The 23445-nt window shown below is 36.8% G+C and overlaps 1 protein-coding gene across 7 annotated transcripts in view; it reads left to right on the forward strand.

Annotated features, from left to right (window-relative positions):
* Window positions 1-23445, forward strand: part of RIMS1 (regulating synaptic membrane exocytosis 1) — a 717070-nt gene that overhangs the window by 379284 nt on the left and 314341 nt on the right. For 5 of the 7 annotated variants that reach the window (XM_072642596.1, XM_072642598.1, XM_072642588.1 and 2 more), the window contains 2 exons: window positions 17484-17821; window positions 21091-21959. In XM_072642596.1, the coding sequence (XP_072498697.1) occupies window positions 17484-17821; window positions 21091-21959 (1207 nt within the window). Of the gene's footprint in view, window positions 1-12091; window positions 12372-17483; window positions 17822-21090; window positions 21960-23445 lie in introns of those variants that run through there. The other 2 variants (XM_072642589.1, XM_072642591.1) reach the window with 2 other exon arrangements.

The raw sequence follows: 23445 nt of genomic DNA on the forward strand, positions 1-23445 counted from the left end.
CTGAGTGGCCAAAAGAACTTGCCCAGGCACACAGGTAGTATGAGTCAGAGGTAGAATTTGAACTCAAGTCTTCCTGGATCCCAGGCCAGGTCTTTATCCCCTGTGGCAAACTGTTTTAAGTTGCAGAGCTGGTATATAACCTGGTTAGTCTGTTGTTGTTTGGTTGTATGGTTGGTTGGGTTTGGTTTTGTGATCCCAAGACCAGTTCTCTAAGGAACCTATGAAAAATAGCTGACTTATGGGAAGAAATGATATTTGACAATAGGCAATATATTTACCATTTCACAGTTGACTGAAAGATGTTGAGTCCACAAGATTCCACTGTGCTTCTTGTTGGTTGGTAATGATCCTCCAGATGTTTCAGATTCTCTGGATCCTTCAGAACCCCCTGTAGGATCACTTAAAAGAATGTGCCCTCTCCATTCACGCAGGAAAGATCAACTTGGTACCATAAAAGAACTCACGACCTTTTTTTTTAACCACATGGTATCTTTCACCCCTATATCAAGATCATTCAAGATTCCTTAGAAGAGGTAACAGCTGAAACTCTTCAATGACCCTTTGATAAAAACAAAACAAAATGAAACAAAATAGAAAATTTCAGGGAAAGCATAATAATAACTGATATTCATGTAGTGCTTACTCCATGCCAGGTATTGGCTTTACAGTCTTATCCCCATTTTAAAGTAGAGAAAACTGAGGCAAACAGAAGTTAAGTGACTTGTCTAGGATCACGTACTAAAACCTAAGGCCAGATTTGAATTCATATTCCTTAGTGCAAGCCTGGTGCTCTATGCATTGCACTACCTAGCTGCCCCATAAAAAATAAAATAGGTGTATATTTTCTCGAGATCTTCATCTCCATAATCGAGAATATTGAGTACAGAGATCGGTGAAGGCCTCTAGATGGTAATGTTTGAAGATGACTTTATGTTGATTCTGGAGACATCGCATAGTTTCCTGAACTCAGAGGAATTTGGCTTCTCCATCTACACAGGAAAGACCAAATGAATGAAGATTATACATTAGTCTGATTTCAACATATCTGAATTTATGTTATTGAATTTATCCAACAGTATTCATATTTGGGACAGACAATACACATGGAAAATTGGATGGGTCCAGAATAGAAAACAGCATGCTGTATTGCTTTCTGGAAACTGCAGAGCTCTTTATCCACCTTAAGCTTCCCATGCCTACAAACTCTATCAGTGTCGAGAGTAAAGAAAGCCCATTACATGTTGACTGGAACCTCTGTGGTGAATTTTTGCACATTGATATAGGTTCAACGAGATATGCAGGTAAAGACAGGTCATAATTTGAATCATTGAAGAAAATTGTTAAACTGATATGACCAAGATGGACAAAAAGTATGGAATAAGCAAGCATTATCTGTTATGTGGTATGTACTATAATAAACATTTTACAAATATCTCATTTGATTTTTATAACAACCCTGGGAGGTAGGTGTTATTATTAGTATCCCCATTTTACAGTCAAGGAAATGGAAGCAGGTGTTAGTTAAAGTGACTAGCCCAGGGCCACGTAGCTAGTAAATATCTGAGTCCAGATTTGAACTCAGGTCTTCCTAACTATAGGCCCACAACTCTAATATATTGTATGTGAAGTGAAGAAAAAGGATGATCATACAAAGGGGTGGTAGAAGGATGCTAAAAGCATTCTTTCCCAATTTTTTTTTTTTTACCTCAACTTAAGCCCTCAGTTTTTCAGAGTCCCTATTACAGCAACACACCCAAGCCTTCCTTTGAAGTAGCATACCATTCTTTAGACATGTAACTTTGCTTCTTCATCCTCCTTTCAAAATTTTCCTCTCTTCTAAAGTCTAAAGTTCTTCAAATCTTCCTAGGTATCAGGCTAATCTAATGTATCAGAATATCCTTCTAAGATCTTAATGCCTCTTGTCAGGAAATCTTAGCCCTTAGTTGCATATCTTGACCCTTCGTGAGTATTTTCATTTTATGAGGACACTCCAGGAGACTATGCCTTAAGTTAATGGAATGGAATGATGGTATTTGGGGCTTTTTAATAGTTGAAAGGGGAAAGAATATTAGGGAGTAGCAGAGTATTGTGTATCAGGTTACACCCATCTTAAAAAAGGCTATGGAGAAAAGACCTTGTTGACTAGATCTGTTTCCTGTATCCTCTGATATTTACCTTCATTGTGTGAATCTGTTTTCCTTATTGACTTCTAAAAATCTCTAGGCCTCTAGCCTTATTCAGATGGTTTAAAATTCAAAGATTTGATAAAGTTGCAATGATGAAGTTTTGCCATTTAGAAGGAATTTTTGCTCATGTTCTTACATTCCTGGGAAGTACATGGTATCCTGCCTGCCATATCTCAGTCAGAGGAAGGTGAGCAGTGTGAACACCCTGGAATATGGTTCATATAAAGCAGCAATTCTCCAAGTGTGGTCCATGAAACTTTGGTGGTCCTCAAGCCCCTTTCAGGAGTCTTGTGAGGCTGAAACTCCTTTCATGCTACTAAGACATTATTAGCCTATTAAAATACTCCTTGCTTTTACAACTACATATTGGGTAAAGCTGGATTTTCTTCATATATTTAAACAGCAACAAAAAAAAGTTTATCATGACAAATTAAACGCAGAAACAGATATGAGAATCCAGCTATCTTTTATTATGTCAAACATTACAGAGATTTGTAAAAAAAAAAAAAAAAAGTAAAATAATGCCATTTTTCGAACCAAAGTTTTCAGTTTTAGAAATTTTAAAAGTTTTTTCTTAAAAAATGTTATTTATGTCAACATGTGATAAGTTTATTGTCATTATTTTAAATGAATTAACAAATAAGTCTTTTTAAATGATCAGTTTTAATTTCTAATGTGGTACACATGGGTAGCTATAACTGTAAAAACAAAAGCTCTTTGGGATCTTTAATAAAGTTTAATAGTGTAAAAGAGTCCTGAGACCAAAAAGTTTGAGAACCAATTGCATACTATGTCAGAGGGCTAAATCTGGTGCTGCCTGGGAGCTAAGAATCGTTTTTTATGTTTTTGCAGCAATAAAACTTTACTCAAAAAATGTTTTTTTTTAAATTAGCTCCTGCTAAAAAACAAAAACAGAAAAGCAGTCCATGGGCTGTATTTGGCTGACAGACTATAGTTTTTGATGACTCAAGGATAAAAGCCTGAGAGTTATGTTCCTGAAACTGACACCAAGAGTAATTTTCTCAGGTACCAGTAAATAACATGAAATTAGAGCAAGGGAAAAATCCAGAGTTAATGTGGTTAAAGCTCCTTTGATTACTGGGAAGGGAACCAGGCAGTAGCAGCAGCTAGCAACTAGACCTGTTGTTTATCAGAAGTGAAGACAACATAGTTCCAATTGATTCATGCCTGAAAGGGAGCACCCACCTATTATCTGAAGCACTGAAGAAATTAAATGACAAGCCAAGAATACATTTTCCCCAGGTCCATGAATAAAAAGGTTAATGGAAATCTTGCCCTCCAAACCCCAACCTCCCCATGTCAGTACTCAAAATAAAGATGCATCATTGGGTAGGATAAGCAAAGGAGTGAGAATTGTTTTGCTAACAGCTCATCTCACTTCTAAATCTAGTTTTGTAGGAGCAGAAACAATGCAGAGAATGAACCACTATTTATCTTTGATCACCATGACTAGCTTTTCTTATTGTCCCAAGACTAATCATTTTTATTTTCTTTCCAAACTAGCTTCTCGCAACCACCCCTTCCCCCAACCTTTCCCTCCTCATGTCACTTTGTTGGTTTCTGGCTGAAAACCATAAAATGTTAATAAATCTCCTCACTATTGTGAGATGGGCTCTGATATATAGTTTTTATTACTACCATTTTTAGCCTCCGTTTGTCCTTTTGTGCTCTGGGAACCCATTAGTTACTGGTAGGGAAAGGTGGGGAGGAAACAACATAGTAATTATATTTGGTTCTGGCCGACCTCAGTGCCATCCACAAATGCATTCCTAAATCAATTTGCTTTATGATTTCTGATAGCTTTTACGGCCTCAAAATATAGGATGTTTTATGTGAATATACTATCTTAATGAAAAAGGGAGCTAGATGAACTATATTGTGGGAGGGCATGGCTTTTAAATTCATAAAAAATTATAACTGGCTGGGACCATCAAAGGGCATCTCATCTCCTGCATCCATCAGCATGACAGTATTGTATTTGCCAGAAAAGGGCTTTTCAAATAGATTGTTTAAGGAAGACAGTTTTTTTCTGTCTTTGATCACCTGTTACTGAGAAGTTCTTTAAATTTGACTCAAATCTTGCTACCTGCTATTTGTCTATTACATAGTGTCAATGGAGAGAGAATAACCTCATTTAACAATATAACTGATCTTCTTTTGCAATCAAGATGATGAAGGGCAACAGATCTGTGCCATATGACGATAAGCTGAAGGAACTAGAGTGGTAGAAGTATTTGTCCCAGAGAAGAGAAGACACATGGCAACATCATAACTTACTTCAAATTTTGGAGAGATTGTCATGTGAGAGATTAGACTTGATCAGTAGGGTTCCTGGTGGTAGAACTCAGAGCATTGGGTAGAAGTTGCAAAGAGGCAAATTTAGGCTTGATTTCATGGAATAAACTTCTAAATAATTCCAGCTAATGTGAAATGGAATGGTTATGAAATAAAATACAATGGGTTCAAGTCTTTAAGTAGAGCTTGGAGGACCACTTGTTGGGGATATTGTAGTGAGAGTGCATTTTCAGATAGGTTCAGTTACTGAGGTCCCCTCTATAATATTCTCTGATTATCTTCTTGAAGTCTCATTTTAAAATAATTTACTAGAATAATCATATTTGTCCTCTGAGCATACCCTTTAACTTTTTAATTTGAGGTATTTAAGTTCCAAACTATTCAAAGAAATTATTTAGGATCGTGGAATTTTAGATGTGTAATGGACCTTAAAGATCAAAGCTTAACTCAATCTTTTTCTGGTGTAAGTATATGTTTTTGTATTACATATGTGCAGCATATAGAATTAAGCCTTGTGGGAGACACTGTGGTTTTATGGAAAGAAATAGCTCTAGGATCCAGGAGATCTTAGTTTTAGTCTTGGCCTTAGGTAAGTCATCTTCAAGTTGACTCATTTTCCTAATTTGTAAAATAAACAGGTAGGATTCCATTTCTAAGGTTCTTTAGTTATTGTTTGTTGTTTGTCCTTCCTTCTCAAAGAGGACCAATCACATCAGGAGGGTGATGTCTTGACTTGCAAGTGAATTGGATTTAAGTGAGGCAGAGTTGTATAAAGTCATCAGCCTCACTATCCTCCAGAGTCATCCAGTGGTAAGACATAGGTCAGGATGATCAGTGATGGCCAGGATGCAGTGGGAGACCTAAGGTTTTTCCCAGGTCTCAGTTTGGCTGAGGCAACATCCATTATGTATTTAAAGGCTAGGTAAGAAGTGGGACAAAAAATGGTCTAGTTTTCCTACTCAAAAGAATCACAGAGAGTTCAGAAGACCGAGGTTGAAATTCGTCTTTCATATACTTACTAGATGACCCTGTTAAGTTCTGTAGGTGTGGGAAACCTGCAGACTTGAGACCATACATGGTCCTCTAGGTCCTCAAGTGGGACCCTTCAGCTGAAGGAAAACTTCACAGAACAAATCAACTTAACAAAAGGATTTGTTCTGTAAAAACTAGTACTTGATCAAAGTCTCACAAAGGTCGCAGGTTTCCCACCCCTATAGTGCCTTTAGGCAACTCCCTAAGATTATACGCGGCAGGAAGAGTGAGAGCCTTCTTTGGTAGAGGCAGTAACTCTGAGAGATATGTGTGCTGGAGCTTGAACCTCCATCTGAAGGATCTGATCTGAACCATCTTTTGAATAAGCTGATCTTATTTCGAATGAGAATAAAACTAATAGACCACCAGTTTCTTTGGTTTTGGTAATACTTTTGCTCCTTTGATTACAGTGGTTTGGAGACTGAACCAACTGAGCTACAGTGATGCACCTCAATGTGGGAGAGCTGAAGAGCCGATAAGGACAGGACAAATGCTTGTGATACTTACATATTTACTTTTCAAGATCTTTTGCTGAAGCCTTTTTAGAATCTCAAGAATATCAGTTTCATTTTGGCATAACTTCTCTTTTGCATCTTGAAGCTTTAAGAGGCACAAAAGAATGTGGTCTGTGGACCTTGCAGTTCAGAGAGGAGGTTTCCTATGTCATTATCTCACCTAATGAAAACACAGTGTTCAAGTGGAACTCTAAGTTGGAAGTGATTGTACTGTTTTATAATGCCTTCACTGTCACAGGAGATAAATGAGCTATCTGGCAGACTTCTTGAAGGAGTAACATTGGTTCATTCCTAAAGCCCATATTTGCTACTGAGGAAAATCTTTTCTCTGGGTGCTAGTCTAGGTTTAAGGTATATTATTTCATATCTCTGGGGCTCATTTTCTTCATTTGTTAAAAAATGAGCAAGTTGTGCTACATCTCTGAGGTCCTTTCCACCTCACTGATTATATGATCCTAAAAACAGCACAGCAAGAAGAGGACATTGTTAACAAAGAGCAAAAATGTCCCTCTTTTGCCAGTGGGTTTCTGGTGCCCCCTGGGGAGATGCCATCTTGTCGGGCTTATGGATCAGTCAGTCCTCTGAGCTGTGAAACTGTAAAATATGTAAGTGGACAGAGTCCACCTTCACTCTTCTAAGTCTATTAATGAAGTTCATCTTTATGTTCACTTTACAGCCATGAGACCAATTTCTTAAAATACTTATTTTTTTTCTCCAGGTATCATTAATGCTCATAGATTCGGTAACCAGGAGAAATTAACCAGTAGGTCAAATAAGTTTGTTCTTCCTTAGAAGAAGCTCTAGTTTTCTTTCTCAGACTTTTACTCTAAGATGTCAAAAGATGATCACATCTCTTAGCAGGCAAATATTTGGACAACACTTCTGATAATAAGAGTTTTATTCCATTCAAACCATTTGGTATGTACAATTTTGTCTTGGGCATTGTGGGAGATATACAGTTTTGCTGAGAAAATCCTTACCATATTGGAATTCATAGTCTTGATTAGGTAATCTGACCAGGTCATATGTACAGGTAAAGAAGTAACTGAACCATAAAAACAATAGTGTTTAAAGTGAGCATGCCTACCCCACTATATCTTGTATCTTGTTGCCAGAGTAATCTGGATATAAATGAACATACCATCAGTTCTGTTTTTTTCATAGAGATGAAGTAAATTATAGTGCTGGTCAGAGCCTGGGTTTTTATGATGTTCAATGGGAATAGCAGGTAGGCCTGGTCTGGCCAGTATAGGCAGCAAGAATTAACTTCTACGTTTACAAGGAGCCAAAACTAAAAAAGAGGACTATTTAAAGGGGGAATAAGTGTGCCCTGTCAGAGGTGGGTCCTATAGATAGAAGCTACAGGGAGACATATTTGGAGTCCACATAATCTCCATCCTACTTCTGATACACACTGTCAAAGTCTCAATCACAATTCACCATCTTAGAGTCAGTCAATCAATAAGCTATCAACTCTTGATCACCTATTATGTGCCAGGCAGTGTGCTAAATTATAAAATACAAGAAAAGGCAAGAAATAGTACCTTCTTTCAAAGAACTCAGTCTTATGGGGTAAACATGTAAGCAATTATATACCAACAAGATATACAGAGGGCAAGTTGGGAGGTGTATAGAAGAAAAAGCATTGAGAGAAGGTGATCAGGGAACAACTTTTTTCAGAAGATAGATCTTCATATGGAATTTCAAGGAATACAGGGAAGGCAGATGGTAGAGATGAGAAGGGAAAGCGTTGTAGACAGGGGTGGGGACAGGCTTTGGTATAGAACTGAAGCACCTCTCAGATGCAGCATTTTGAAAGAATACTTTTGGACCACAATCCCATGCAAGTGCTTTCCCTTCTACTCTCTCAGACACATTAAAACCAGCCCTTTGCCTTCATTAAAATCTGTTCTATGAAATCTTGGATAAGAGATTTAGTTAAGCTTTCTAGCCTCAGTTTCTATAGCAATAAACTAAAAGTACAGAACAAGGTAAAGTTTTTTCCATCTATAAAATAGTTCTGTTCCCCTTAACAACTCAGCTTTCTTGGAAAATATAATCTTCACTAAAAGACTGATTCCTCAGTAGTCTCTTCTCTTTAAGCCCATAAAGTTTGACTTTACTCCCTCTACTCTAATAAAATTGGTCTTCAAATTTGTCAGTGGACTTCCTATCACAAAATCCAATGAGATTTCTCAGAATTCTTTCTCCCTCCTATCTTTGAATATAAATATTTATTCATATATATATATATATATACTCACACATACATACATATATACACACATATATACATATACATACATACATACATCTCTTTCTGCATTTTCTTTCCTCTTGGGGTCCTTTAGGATCATACAGGTAGTTCTCTTTCTCTGTGTGTCTCTGTGTCTGTTTCTATGTCTGTCTCTGTTACTATCCCTATGTGTATGAGTCTTTCTGTTTCTGTGTCTCTGTCTATCTCTCTCTTGCTATCCCTCGTTTGTCTCTTTTGCTGGCCCCTAGTCCTCTTCCACATCCTTTAAGTGAAGCGTTTCCCAGAATTCTGTCCTTTACCATGTTCTCTTGTTCTACTATCATTCCTGTGACAGCCTTGTACTTCATGCTGTACCCAAACTTCAAAATCACTAACTGCAGTCTGGACTTCTCTCTGGTGCCTCCAAGTCCACATCTCCTCCATGTTTCTACAGAACATCTATGCCCAAGTAGCATTACTAACTCAAGTATGCTAAAATCTAGTTTGTAATTTTTCCCCAAAAAATATTCTCCTCTACCAGATTTCACTATTTTGCCAGTAGCACCCAGTTTCTGGTGTTTTAATCGCTAATATTTATTATCTTTGACTTTTTTTATTTCCCTTAACTCCCACCTCCAATAAGTTTCCAAGTTCTGTGGTTTCCCCTCCATAGAATCTCTCACATTTCTTCCTTCATTTTTATTTGCATCACTGCCCCAGTACCAGCCCATACAGTCACCTCCCTCAGTTATTATTATTGCCTCCTAACTGGTCTTCCTATTTTCACCAACTTCCAATATATCCTTCGCACTTTCCCTGGGTTACTCTTCATCTGGATATGCTGAATCAGCACCAGCTCAAACCCCTTATTGGCCTCCAAAGAAAAGTATTTTTCCTGGCATCAAGGTCAATCACAAACCAGTGCCACCCTACTTTTTCCTACTACACTGATGCACTTCATACACAGTGGTCTGTTTGTCAAAATTCTTTATAGAAAGCCTCTCCTCTTCCCGTCTTCTATATTGCCATTGGAGGCACCTCCTTCCTCCCAGTTCCATGGCTCTTAGTTTACATGTCATTTTAACTCATCACTCACACTCCACCACGTAATATTTATTATAACATCTTAGCATGTTTTCTATGTATTATATGCTGTTTCTAGTCTACAAGTTATTTGAAAACAGAAGCACATCTGATATAAACTATGTTTCTCTTCCAGTACCTAGTGTACATTCATAATATTTTAACTGACTTAAATTTTATCAGGCTACCAATTAGAGTTGATATAGATTTTTTTCCACTGTAAGTTCTCTGTCGCCAGAAGTCTTTAAGTAAAAGCAAGAAGATGACCACTTTTCAGGGATTTTGAAGATTCTATTCCTATAATGAGTAAGTAATGTGACATCCCAAGTTTATTCCAACTCTCAGGTCCTATGACTGGATTCACTCAAGGGCACACTGATAGGAAGTGGCAGAGTAATAGCTAGTGAGATGCTGCCATTTTGTCCCCTTCTATTTATAAAACAATTTCATTTGTACAGACCTTTTATGGAACATTTTCAGTAAAATAAGTAAAAACAAAACAAAACAAAAGCCCAACATTTAGACAACCCTGTTGGCATGGAATTAGACGTCTTTATTGACTCAATGGAATGTGTTGATGACAGAAACAAGCTTTCTCTGTCAACTCTGTAGTGAATATCTTCCCGGAGCAGATAATTTTAAAGGCTCTTTTTGCAGCTTTTTAAGGCTGTTTGGGCAAAGTTGTCTCCTTTTCTAATAGGGTACTTAGACTCCCTAGAGACTGATACACTTTAGAAATAACCATTAAGACAGGTTATTGAATAAAAACACACCATCAACACATAACTAATATATTTTGTCCTTCTCTGACTATAGATACACACACACACACACACACACACACACACACACACATATCATTGCTGACCTTGGTTCACCACAACCATCCAAGCTGTTAGATTATTTTGTTTTTCTCTAAATGCTGGTTGCTTAGCGAAAAGGGGAAAATGTGACAGAAGAGTAAAAACCTTTTTTTTTTTTCAAAGCAGCAAGAGTTGAACTATAGAAAACCTTTCTTTTCACTTAAATAGATGGAGTAGGTAGATATATCACTGTTTCAGGGAGGTAGAAAATTGATAGATTGTGAGTTAGAGGATTTGGGTTCAAGTCACCTCTCTGCCGTGTACTACCTAGCTATGATCTGGGAAAAGTCACAACTCCCTTTTTAAGAGACAGCAAGTTAGGGCAATGGATTCAATTCTAAATTCAATTCTGACCTCAGATACTTGTGGCCCTGGACAAGTCACTTAATCTCTACTTGCCTCAGTTTCTTCGTCTGTAAAATGGGGATAATAATAGCAAGTATTTCCCAGAGCTGTTGAGTTAATATTTGTAAAGGATCTGGAACTCTGTAGGTGCTTAATTAATGCCTGTTTGCTTCCTTTTTTGTTTACAAAATGAGAGGATCAGACTAGATGATTGCTATGTTTCCTCATAGCTCTAAATCTATGTTCTTATGACCTATAATACTATTCACATGAAGAAGATACATCTATCAATTTAGAGATTTATGAACAAATGCTATATTCTATAAAACTTCATTCATAAAACATCCTTCATCTTTGTTTAGTGCCTATATACCTAGGTTCATAGATTTAGAGCAAGAAGGGGCCTTAGGGATCATCAGATCCAAGTAACTCATTATGTAATGAAAGAAACAAAGCACAGAGATTTATCCAGGATTATTTTATACCTCTGGGGAAGCTAGATTGCTCAGCCTGGAGTCAGGAAGATCAGAGTTCAAATCTGGCTTCAGACACTTACTAGCTATATGACCATGGGTAAGTCTTTTAACCCTGTTTGACACAGTTTCCTCATCTGTGAAAAGAGCTGGAGAAGCAAATGGTAAACCATTCTAGTATTGTTTCCAAGAAAACGCCAAATGGAGTTATGAACAATCAGACTTGACTGAAATGAATGAACAACAACAAAGCTGTAGGGAGACTGTTTAACCCAAACTTATTTATCTTACAGAAGAGACAATGGAGCATCAAAGAAATGAAGTGATCTTTCCAAGGTCACACAACTAGGTAGTTTCAGAATTAGAAGGAGAAGCCAGACATTCTGATTCACTGCCCAGTGTTCTTAAGCCATCCAATCTCTAAAACTTGTGAATGGACTACCTACATTTGTCAGTGGAAGAAGAGAATGCTTCAAAATTGTGTACTGTGCTGCAGATTTTCCCCCTTTTGCCATATAAAAAGTGCATTTCTGTCAAACACATGCTGTTCTCTTTGTAGGGCTTTTTGTACACATGGACAGCATGTGATAATTGCTACTTATTTTTCTTTAAAAATTTCCTGCTTCTTGAATGATTTACCTTGTGGTGACAGTGTCAGATTATAGGTCTACCACTGGAAGGGGGCCTAAAAACCATCGAATCTAGCCTTCTCTTTTATAGATGAGGAATCTGAGGGTCAGAGAAATTCTATGATTTGTCTAAAGTCATACAGGACACACATGTAAGAAGCAGGATTTCAACCCAGGTCTTCTGACTTCAAATCCCATGCTTTTTTTGGGAAAGACAGAAAGGAAAGCAAAACAAAAACAAACAAATGACAAATAATGAAAGAAAAACTCCATTTATTTATTTATTTTGATTTGCCTGATGCATGGCTCGGAGCTGCAGAAGTCATATTCGCTCACTATAATCTTTTATCAGTGTGTGTGCTGGGCTGCCTAACATCTGTGGATTGTTAAGATAAGTTATTACGCAGACCTGCTTTAGTTTAGATTAGTTTGGAACACATCCCAGGATATTCAATCAGGATGTAATTCCTGCAGGCTGCTAGACTCCTTGCTACACATACTTCTCCCAAAATGTTTTTCGATCAACAGTCTTCTTGTCGAAATAGTTGTCACCTCAGCTGCTTTTCAACTCTTCAAGAAAAGTCTTTGTCAAGTGATCCATTTGGACTGACCATGGCTCAAGGCAAGCCCTAGCCAACAATAGGTAAAAACTATAAAGGGAATCCTAAAGAGATGTGCTAAACTAGCTTCTCTGTGAGTATTGTGCTTGTCTCTTTCCATGTGGGTGGTGTTTGAAAGAGTGTGACAGAATCTCATATACTTTTTATTTTATAGTCTATGTGAGTTTTTCTTGGTTTTTGATGGTGGGCTTGATCTTTTTAATTGTGATTTCTGTAACTGTATGAGAAGGTTGGGTAAATATAGGCATAAGATTTTCACAAAATAAGGTTTTCATGATTTAAAAACAAATCCTTAGGTCTTATTTAAGCAGAAAAAGAAGATGAGTAGACTTCTTAGTCATTTTCTATTGTAATTCTAGTTGCAAAAATACAGGACTTGAGATGATTGGACATATATGACATTTACGTTGAAATCTGTGTGAGAAATTAATGAACTTATGCAAGTGAAGGAACACTTCAAATTCCATTTTATCCACATACCTTTTAGCGTCAGATCAAGGCAAGATTTTTTTGGAAATAGAATTAAAATTATATTTATTACAAAGTTTTCCATTCAATGTTATGGGATACTCTCCAATAAATGTGTTACTATAATCAGTAATGGCACATATTGGTAAAAAAAAAAACAAACAACTTTGTACATCTTCAAATTATTGACATAGTCAAGTCCTGATTACATTTTAAAAAATTACCATGACCTGCTAATAGCACAGAAATGAATTAATCATTAAGAAAAGGATTGTCATTGAAATTATGGTAAGAAAATAATCAGCCATGATATGTAGAGAGATATATTTTAAAAATCTCTACTTACCCCCACTTCCCTATCAATATCTCTTAAGTTTCTATTTCTGTTTTTCCTGTCCTATATCAAAAATAAATGTCTATTTTTATAACTGTGGTAGTAAATATATATTTGGCATGAGTTTGCCCCTGAATTCCTAGAAAAAGATGCCTTATCATTATATTTGTACTTAAATGTTGCTTTTCAGAAAGGATTAGTGAAAGCAATGAGTTAAAGAACATTTATTTTTGTTGGTGTAATAACAAATTGTGAAATAGCACCACGTTCAATAGTTACCTAATTAATGCACAAATACAAAAGCATACCTCTACATTCCCTCCAGCTACCAGAATCCTGTCACCCTTACCAATGTTTTGGGTGCCAAACGAAACAAGAGGTCTCAAGAAATCTGCCATGATCTATGTGTATCTATCTTGGATCTGCCCCATCTATGCTCAGGTCTTCTGAACAGATAGGCCTCTTTTCTTCTATCCAGAATCCTGGCCTGAGAACATTTCCTCTGCTAATGACCCACTCAGTGTCTCTATTTTAATCAACCGAGACTTTTGAATGACCTTAATTCATTAAGCAGGGGAGCTTATGATATGTAGCACAGTTGGGAAATAGCCATCTTTTCCTTATTTGGTCAGCAATTTAAACGGAAGTAGCTCTACTTCATAAATCCTATATTATGATATAGGTTTTATGGGATGAACAGCTCATTTTTTGGGCACCTCACTAAATGAAAATACTCTCATCTTTCCCATAGTTTACTGTATATATGGGATATAGTCCTTGAATTGAATCTTTTTCAGCTCCCTGCCCTGCACCATTTATTTTAGGAGGGAGGGGGCTGAAGGAGATATATAAAGCTTTTCAATATTCCCATTCTAACTGCCAGCTTCCATTTCCTTAGGACCTCAGTTTTCTTGGTGTTGTTAGTCTCTTTTATTTAATCTTGTGTAAAAAAGCAGCAATCTGCATCATAGTTTATCTAGACCTCCAAATGTGTGAGTGTGTGTGTGTGTGTATGTATTATGGATGAATATATATGTGTGTGTGTGTATGTATATCTGTGTGTATATATATATCTATATATTTAAAGCATATGACGTCTTCCTGTCTTAGTTCCAACTCTCCATCTCATATGTGTCTTTCTTCCTATCCTCTCGAGGAGGTTTAAAATAACACTTATTCTTTCATCCCTAGCTTTAGAATTTCTGGGTTTTTTTTTTTACCATATTCTATTTTTTTATGATTTAATATCTTCATTATTTTCTTCATCTTCTAATATATTACCTTCATTTTTCCATTTTTATTTTCCTTTGGGATTTTATTATTCTAGAATAAATTTTGGAAGCTTGAATCTCAAGCTTTAAGTTAATAGGACTTGTTTTAGCCATGTGTATATGTGCATGTGTGGAGACATATATATGCATATCTGTTATAAAATACATGCAAATTTATAATATGCATAATGTCTTGTGAACTTTGGAAGCAAATATAAAAAATGAGTTATTAGAGGATGACTAATCTGTGAACTTAATTTTGCTTTGGTTTGGATCAAATTTGATAACAACCCTATTATCACTCATCACTATAATACGACTATATTGTCATCTACTATAATACGACAATTCTGAGGGCCTTATGAACCCATAAAATTTTAGGAAAAGTAATGTAATGCCTAAATAAGACAGTGGGGTAAAATAGCAGTACACTTTGGTATCAGAAAGACCTAGATTTGAATCTTGCCTCAGACATTTAGGTGTATGACCATGGTGAGACACTTAATGTCTCTGTGCCTCAGTTTCATCACCTATAAAATGGGAATAATAATTGTACTAACTTCACAAGATTATTGTAATACTCAAATGAGGTAATGTATATAAAGTGTTTCACAAACATTAAAATTCTATGTAAAAGTGAGCCATTGTTATTTCCATGAAAGGCAGGCAGAACAGCTTCCAAAGGTGATAAAACTGGATTTGTGGGAAGGACTTGTTATAGTCTAAGAACATTAATTCTGCCACATGGAGCCTATGCCCATAGACAACAATGCTGAATGGAGAATGAGGGTATTGACAGTGTGTGGGGTGCTGTAGTAGCCTTGGCATGCCTGCTTAAGCCAGCCCTAGCCTTTGAAGGTCAGGGTGATGAAGGTATGAAGGTAAACTGCCTGTCATCTGTGCCTAGGGAGAGACAAAGTCTTCATTATTCCTCCCATATTCAAAGTAGAGGGAGAACCAATAGGATTACTGAAAGCTGGTAAAAAAAAAAAATTCTAGTTTGTTTTTAAATTAAGTATTCTGAAGGAATCCTTGCTGGCTCTCAGGTTCATTGCATTGTTAAGTAGTTATCTGGAAAATGACATTATATACTATTACATACCATAAAACATTCCTTGTGGTCAATTAAAGAGGAAAATAGATAAATGGGAAGTTATGGGAAAATGGGCAGATTTCTCTTTTGGTTCGTGCACTGCCATTTTTTTTTTCACATGACTACATTTCTTTGAGATAGAGGTTTGACCTGTGATTTCTTTAGTGTGAGGAGCTCTCAAGGGGGGAAACTCCCTAAACCAATTCTGCTTGGTTCTTTCTCTGCAACTTGTAATCTTAGAGAATTTCCTAGAGCATTGAGAGATTAACATTCCTGCTTCAGATCATGTGACCAGTATATTTCAAAGGCAGGTCTTGAACCTCAGTCTTCTTGATTTCTCCATTGGTTCTGTCCATTACACAATGGTGCCTCACCTTATGACTTTCATTAACACTGAAAAAAATAAGGAAGTTGAGTATAAAGGAAACGGATCAAAGCTTTAGAACAAGAAAGGACATCTGAAATTACCTTGCCTTTTGCCTTCATTTTACAGATGTGGAAACCAAGACCTAGAGAGATAATTGCTTAAAGACAGAGCTTTTGCAGTTTTTTCATTCACAGACAATTAAATAAAGATCTGAGCTCAAATTTGACCTCAGATACTAACCAGTTGTTTGACCCTGTTTGCTTCAGTTTCTTCATTTATAAAATAGGGATAATAATGTTACCCAGTTTCCAGGATTCTTGTGATGATAAAATAAGATAATAATCATAAAGGGCTGATCATAAAGTCTGGTACGTGGTAAAAATCAGTAGTAACTGACATTTATGTAGAACTTTAAGATTTACAAAATGCATTACAAATGGTATCTCATTCTATCTTCCCAATAATCCTGGGAAGTAGGTGCTATTATTATCTCCATTTTACAGATGAAGAAACCAAGGCAGGCAGTAGCTATGTGACTTAATCTAGTGTCACAAAACTACTAAGTGGCTGACGCAAGATTTGAACTCTGCTCTTCATGACTCTAGGTCCAGTACTCTATCCATTGTCTCACCCTTTCTTTGTCTACCAAAACCCACCCAAGCTCCCAGTATTTGCAGGTTGACAGTCTAGTAAGTAGCTGATGTCAGAATTTGAATTAGAGTCCTTCTGACTCCAGTTCCTATGTTACATCCCACAATCTGCCCCTGAGCACCAAATATCAGGTCTCTTTCTAATGATTATGGTCTAAAACTAATGAATTACCTCAGTTTTTTTTATACAAACATTTACAGGAAACCAAAGACTAATAGAAAATAGCCTATTGGTATAGAAATAAAGAGAAAATTCCAATAGCCTTCAAGATGGAAAAGTCTTGAAAAATTATCTTGACCAATCCCATTCTTTTATATCTAAATAAACCAATGGCTAGACACTTGCCCTGAAGATCTAGACAATATGCTGGTTCTAGTTAGCACATGTCCCACTTGAGAAAGTCCAATTTTCTCAACAAATTTCGAAGCGCTTTTGTGGATACAAAGCTTTCTAATTTCTCTTGAAATCAAATTATATTATTCAGAAAGTATGACACATCTCTTATTTCTTTATAAATACCTATATCTACAGAGAGAGGAGAGAGAGAGAGAAGTGGGGTACAGTATAATGGCCGTGTAATATAGTAGATAGATAGCAGACCTCAGAATGAGGTGAATGAATGAATGAATGAATCCTGGATTCATGCTCTTCCTTTGATATTATTGGCTAAGTGATCCTGGGAAGGTCCATTTAATCACTAAGTGGTGAAGGCAACTCTTAAATCAACATAAATTCATTAAATACCTACTATGTGATAGGTTCCATGGCAGTGAAAATATAGTAAGTGAAACATTACCTACTTGCATGTCCTTTGCATTCTAAAAATAGAAGTAGAAGATCTGCTTTGGTTAAAGGAGTTTCTTTCTGAAGGCTCTATGCACCAGTGAAACCATAGGTCTCCAATAAATAAGGCTATCATCTTAAATGCATGTTCTTCCTTCTGCTGACTGTGCATTTATTTCTCAGAGTGAACTGTATGTCATTCTTTCTTCTTTAAACAGGTTATGTGGGTATGCAATTTATGTCGAAAGCAACAAGAGATCTTAACCAAGTCTGGAGCTTGGTTTTTTGGAAGTGGACCTCAGCCACCAAGTCAAGACGGGACACTCAGTGACACAGCTACGGGTGCAGGCTCCGAGGTGCCTAGAGAAAAGAAAGCCAGGCTACAGGAACGATCAAGATCTCAGACCCCCTTAAGCACAGCAGCAGCCTCCCAGGAAATCACTCCGTCAGGGGTCCCATCAGAGCGAAGCAAAGGAACAGAACTGTCCCAGAAAGCCATGGGTCTGGAGCAGAAACAAGCTTCATCTAGATCTAGAAGTGAACCCTCTCGAGAAAGGTAATAATTTACAGACATGTTCTTTTTCTCTCTCCCTAGAGATCCATGGTAGGGCTGTAGTTGAAAGACTTGTCATTTTGGGGACATGACTTGTAAAAGGTAGTGACTGTTAGAAACCTTTCTGCATCCAAAAAAAGGAACCTGACATAAAGGTGAAGAAATGGGTGAGTATGAGCTCATTTATGAACAGATGATAAAATAAGCTCCTCCTTTTGCAGATGAGGAGAATGAGATCCAGGTTGTATGATTTGCCCAAAGTCACAGAGGAGTCAGAGGAGAAATTTGAATCCAGAACCTTTGACTCTTGAGTTAGTGTTCTTTCTACTATATTTAGCCTCAGGGTATATATGATTAAAAACATATTTCATACTTATTGTTATTGTTCAATTGTTTGCCATGTACAACTCTTTGTGATGCAATTTGAGGTTTTCTTGGTAAGTATACTAGATTTTACAAATGAGAAAACTGAGGAAAACATGGGCAAGTGACTTGCCCATGGTCACACAGTTAATAAGTGCCTAAGATCAGATGTGAACTCAGGTCCTCCTGATGCCAGGGTCAGCACTCTATCCACTGTACCATACTTATAGGCCTAAGAATAATATATCATCTGTCCCCCTCCCATAGACAAATCTACAGAATTTTAGTTTTGCAAAGTTTTTTGTTGTTTTTTTTTTTTTAATACTTATTACCCCCTAAGTGGTGCAGTGCATAGAGTATTGGACTTGAAGTCAGGAAGACCCAAGTTTAAATCCTATCTTAGACCCTTAGTAGCTGTGTGATCCTGAGTAAATGGACTTATGACTCAGATTTCCAATTTTTAAATTGGGGATAACAATAGTACCACTTTTTCAAAGGTTTACTCTGAAAATTAAATGATCTGTATATGTGAAACACTTTACAAAACTTAAATCTCCGTGTAAATTCTAAGTATTGTTATTACTACATTAATAACCTGACAGCTGCTTCTACTTCTTCTGCAGCTCTTACAGATATTTGGTAGGTTAAAATACAAGGAACATTGGACCCAGAGTAATGAGACCTGGGTTCTAATATTGATACTGACCCATTCCATCTAAATGTCATCTGACAAATGATATCGACATTGACAAACTGTGTATGCTGATAACCTCATCCTTAAGCAAAGAAATTGGACAAGATGATCTCTAAGGAGATCTTTCATCTGGAAGTTCAGTGCTCTGTGATAAAAGCATGGGGATAGCATCAGCAACTTTATTTTAGGTTTGACCATCTCTCTTATGCTATGTTATAATATCATGTATATCAACATGATAGTGTTAACAATCTGTAAAGTACCCAGAAAATATGTTAGTAGAACTTGAATATTAATAAGTTCACCCTGGGAATCTAGCTACTATCAGCAGCTATATCAAATAATATTTAAAAGAAATTTAAGACTATATCTGATAGCTTACCATCTCAGAGAGAAGGGAGGGGAGGGGAGGATAGAATTGGAACTCAAAACTTAAAAACTCAGATGTTAAAAATTGTTTTAACATGTAATTAGAGGAAAATGTATTTTAAAAGGAAGTTAAGGTTAAAATATTTTGGGAGAAAAGATAATAAACAACTCTAGGAACTTTGAATGTGTTCATTTTTTTAGTTGAGTAAACTAGTGTGGAGAACTCTGTTCTTTTTTCCTACCTTCTCTTTTTCCCCTCAAAGTGTGGACAGATAAATTATTGTTTTCAATTTGCTTTATTGCTACAATAAGGAAGTTGTGTTAATTATAATGAATGGAGGTGTATATAGAGGGCTGGTCTTAGAACCAAAAAGACCTAGGTTCAAGTTCTCCCTGTGACACATATTGACTACGTGACCCTGGGCAAATCACTTGACCTCTCAATACTTCAGACAACTGTCCAAGACTATAAGTTTAGTCTATAGTCTATAGTCTATAACTGCTTAGAAAGTGCTGACCAGCACTGGTAGAGAGGAGTTCTTTCAGGAAGGTTCTAGGTACTTGAAATCATAATTCTGGATAAAGAACAAATGATATTTACACAGTATTTAATGTTTGCAAAGTTTTTTAAACATATTTGCTTATTTTAACCTTATATCAAGTCTTGGAGGTAGGTCCTCTTATTACATCTATTTCACAGAAGAGGAAAGAAAGCTTATATGTCCATAATCACAAAGCTAGTGTCTGAGGGGATGTTTGAACTCAAATCTTCATGACTAAGTCCCCTTCTGTATCTATTACATGAAATTGTCCAACCTAGTGGTAAATTAGATTTCTAATATCAACTCATTTATTTTAAAACATACCTTGTTTATATTTTCCTGGGTAATTTGTAGACTGTCAATTCTATCATAGTGACATACATAGCAACATAGAGATGTTCATAGTTGAAATGAAGTAGTATTCAATAAAATCTCCTATTTCTATCATAGACCAAGAATTTAAAATGGAAGAGTATTTAGTTGTCATTTTGTCCAATCCTTTTGCTTCACTGATGAGATAAGTAGCACTTACAGACGCTAAATTATTTGCCGGTTGTCACATAGATGACTGGTGTCAGCACTCAGGTCAGAAACTCAATTTCCTGACTCCCAACCCAATGCATTTTGTATTATATCACTTAGCTTACATGTCTTGTCCAAAAGTATTTCTTGGTGCCTTTCATATTATAACAGAGTTATTAGCAAAATGATTCTTGATAGTCATTGAACTTATCTAAGAAATGTTTCATTCAATCAATAAACATTCAAGAGTACACTATATGCAAGGCATTGTGCCAAGCACTGTGGATACAAAGAAAGGCAAAAACACAAAATCAGTCCCTGTCCTCCAAGACTTACGTTCTAATGACAGAGAGAGAAGATCTAGCTAGGTAACCTCAGAAGAGAAGGCTTGAGTGGCTGGGGGAAGGAGCAAAGGGCCTTTGCCAAATGTGACTCATTCAACAGCTATTTATTACTCTTTTGATCTTATCCATGTAGACAATTTTGAAATGTTGAAATCATTCATAGTGGTAAAACCATAAAATATGGTTCTAAGAAACACACTGATGCAGTTGGCTTATATCTGGAACACAATAACTCATTATAAAGCTTTAACCATGGCTCTGCATCACCCCCTTCTAAAACTAGATGTCACATTCATTTATTGAATCACATCCTAATGTTCATCATGATGCGAATACATTTATTTCAAAGCCTAAAGGAGAAATGTTCATGTGGTGTAGTTTTGGGGATTCACGATTTTTTTCGTTGTTCTTATTTTACTTTTTTTATATTTCTGGTAGGAAGAAGACTTCAGTAGCTGCTGAGCAGAATGGCAAAGGCGGGTTGAAAAGTGAGCGTAAACGTGTGCCAAAATCCTCCCTCCAGCAAGGGGAGGGACCTGTGGAGGAGAGGGAGAGGAAAGAAAGGCGGGAAAGCAGAAGGTTGGAGAAGGGCCGGTCCCAAGATTTGCCAGAGAAACACGAGGAGGGCAAAGGAGTGGAGGATGAGAAGCAAAGGAAAGAAGAAGAATTTCAGACTCGATACCGAAGTGACCCTAATCTAGCCAGGTATCCGGTCAAGCCCCACCCAGAAGAGCAACAGATGCGCATGCATGCCAAAGTCTCTAAAGCCCGTCATGAAAGGAGGCACAGTGATGTGTCTTTGCCCCACACTGAAGTAGAAGAATCAGAGGTGCCAGAGAACAAGTTAGGGAAACGGGCCCAGCCCTCTGGAACTCAGGATCGGAAATCCCTTTTGGAAACTCAGAGGTCATATTCCATAGAAAGAACGGGGGATGTAAGAATATCTGTTTCTAAACAATTAACTAACCATAGCCCACCAGCTCCCAGGCATGGCCCTGCTCCAACAGAACACCCTGAGTCCAAGAACCAAGAGTCTTTCAAAAAGCAGAGTCGCCTGGATCCTAGCTCCGCTATTCTTATCCGGAAAGCAAAGAGGGAGAAAATGGAAACGATGCTGAGGAATGACTCTCTGAGCTCCGATCAGTCGGAGTCAGTAAGGCCATCTCCACCCAAGCCTCACAGGTCTAAGAGAGGGGGCAAGAAGAGACAGATGTCAGTCAGCAGCTCCGAGGAGGAAGGTGCCTCCACACCTGAGTACACCAGCTGTGAAGATGTGGAAATAGAAAGTGAAAGTGTCAGTGAAAAAGGTAAGTGAGAGGTAGATTGTGGAGTAATGTGAGGGGAAGGGAGGGACATTCGGACCCAGCGGCCCGGCTTCTTTATTTGATTTCCCCCAGTCTTCCACAATCGCATTCTCAGGTTCTCACATTGAATTTGAAAACCCTACCAAAAGTTTTAGATGCACAAGGTGGTTATCCATCATAACTCAAGGGCAGTGCCTTGAAATATAAGATATTGGTTGTTGATTCACTTGAGTTTGACTGGAGGGGCTGCTTCTGTTTTCCGTGGGCTGAAGGAGGTGAATGTTCTAAACAAAACAAAATCGTTGACTTAAGAGGTTTGATGCGGCAGTCATAGAAAGCAACACTGTTCAATGAACCACTCTCATACCACTGTGAGGAAATTACTGCCTCAAGACAATAATTGAAAGACTTTTAATGGAAAAAAATGCTCATAGAAATTGCAGTGCAAATGACTGAAAGTACAAAGGACAATCCATGTGTATGTACACACATACACATGAATTTTCATATATGTATACATGCATGCACATGTAGTCCATGTGTACACATGGATTCTCATACGGGCATGCATATATTTGTGGGTATGCACATACATGAATGTGCATATGCATGAATTTTCATATTCATGTATATGTATAGAGATATATTTTATATATGTATACAGATGCATGGATTTTCATATATATGTTATATGTATATATATGCATATGCTTCCACATGTAGACATATATAGATTTTCATATGTGTGTATACAAATGGCTTTTTCATATGTGCATACATATGCACAAAGATTTGTATGCATTTATGTAGTTTGTATGTGCATGTATATATATATACACATGGATTTTCACATATATGTATAAATAGAGAAGGAAGTTTTCCTATATAAAACACATACATACACACACATACTTGATTTTCATATATATGTATATGCACATATATGGATTTACATATATGCACATGATTTTCATATATATAATATGCATTTCAAAAATGCACCAATTAGTCATTTATCACAATTACTTAAGTCTTTCAAAATTAAAACTTTGTTCTTATCAATTCATTCCCATACTTTTGAGTCACCAAATCTCCATCATTTGATTCATCAGATTTATATATATATGTATGTGTGTGTGTGTTTGTGTGTGTGTATGCACACATCTTTCTCAATAAATGTGTACATATGTATTAAAAAACTGAGAGATATTTGAAGGGAATATGTTGGGGGGAGGGTTGGTTGTTGTTTTTGTTTGTTTAGAGGATAGGAAATATGACCGTCTGACTACAGTAAAGTTATCCAAGCTTTCCTCTTAGAGGAACTAGTGAAAAACAAACAAACAAAAAGAGCTAAAAGTAGTATTTGATGAAAAGAAAATGTGATAATGTATCTGTGGGACTGGCAATCCCCTTTCTTAGAATATGGAACATTTTGAGGATGATTGAATAAATTGGTGGGTTGTTTATTAAGAAAGTCTTTCAATATCAT

This window comes from Notamacropus eugenii, chromosome 2 (assembly GCF_028372415.1).
Source record: "Notamacropus eugenii isolate mMacEug1 chromosome 2, mMacEug1.pri_v2, whole genome shotgun sequence".
In the NCBI taxonomy this organism is placed as follows: Eukaryota; Metazoa; Chordata; class Mammalia; order Diprotodontia; family Macropodidae; genus Notamacropus; species Notamacropus eugenii.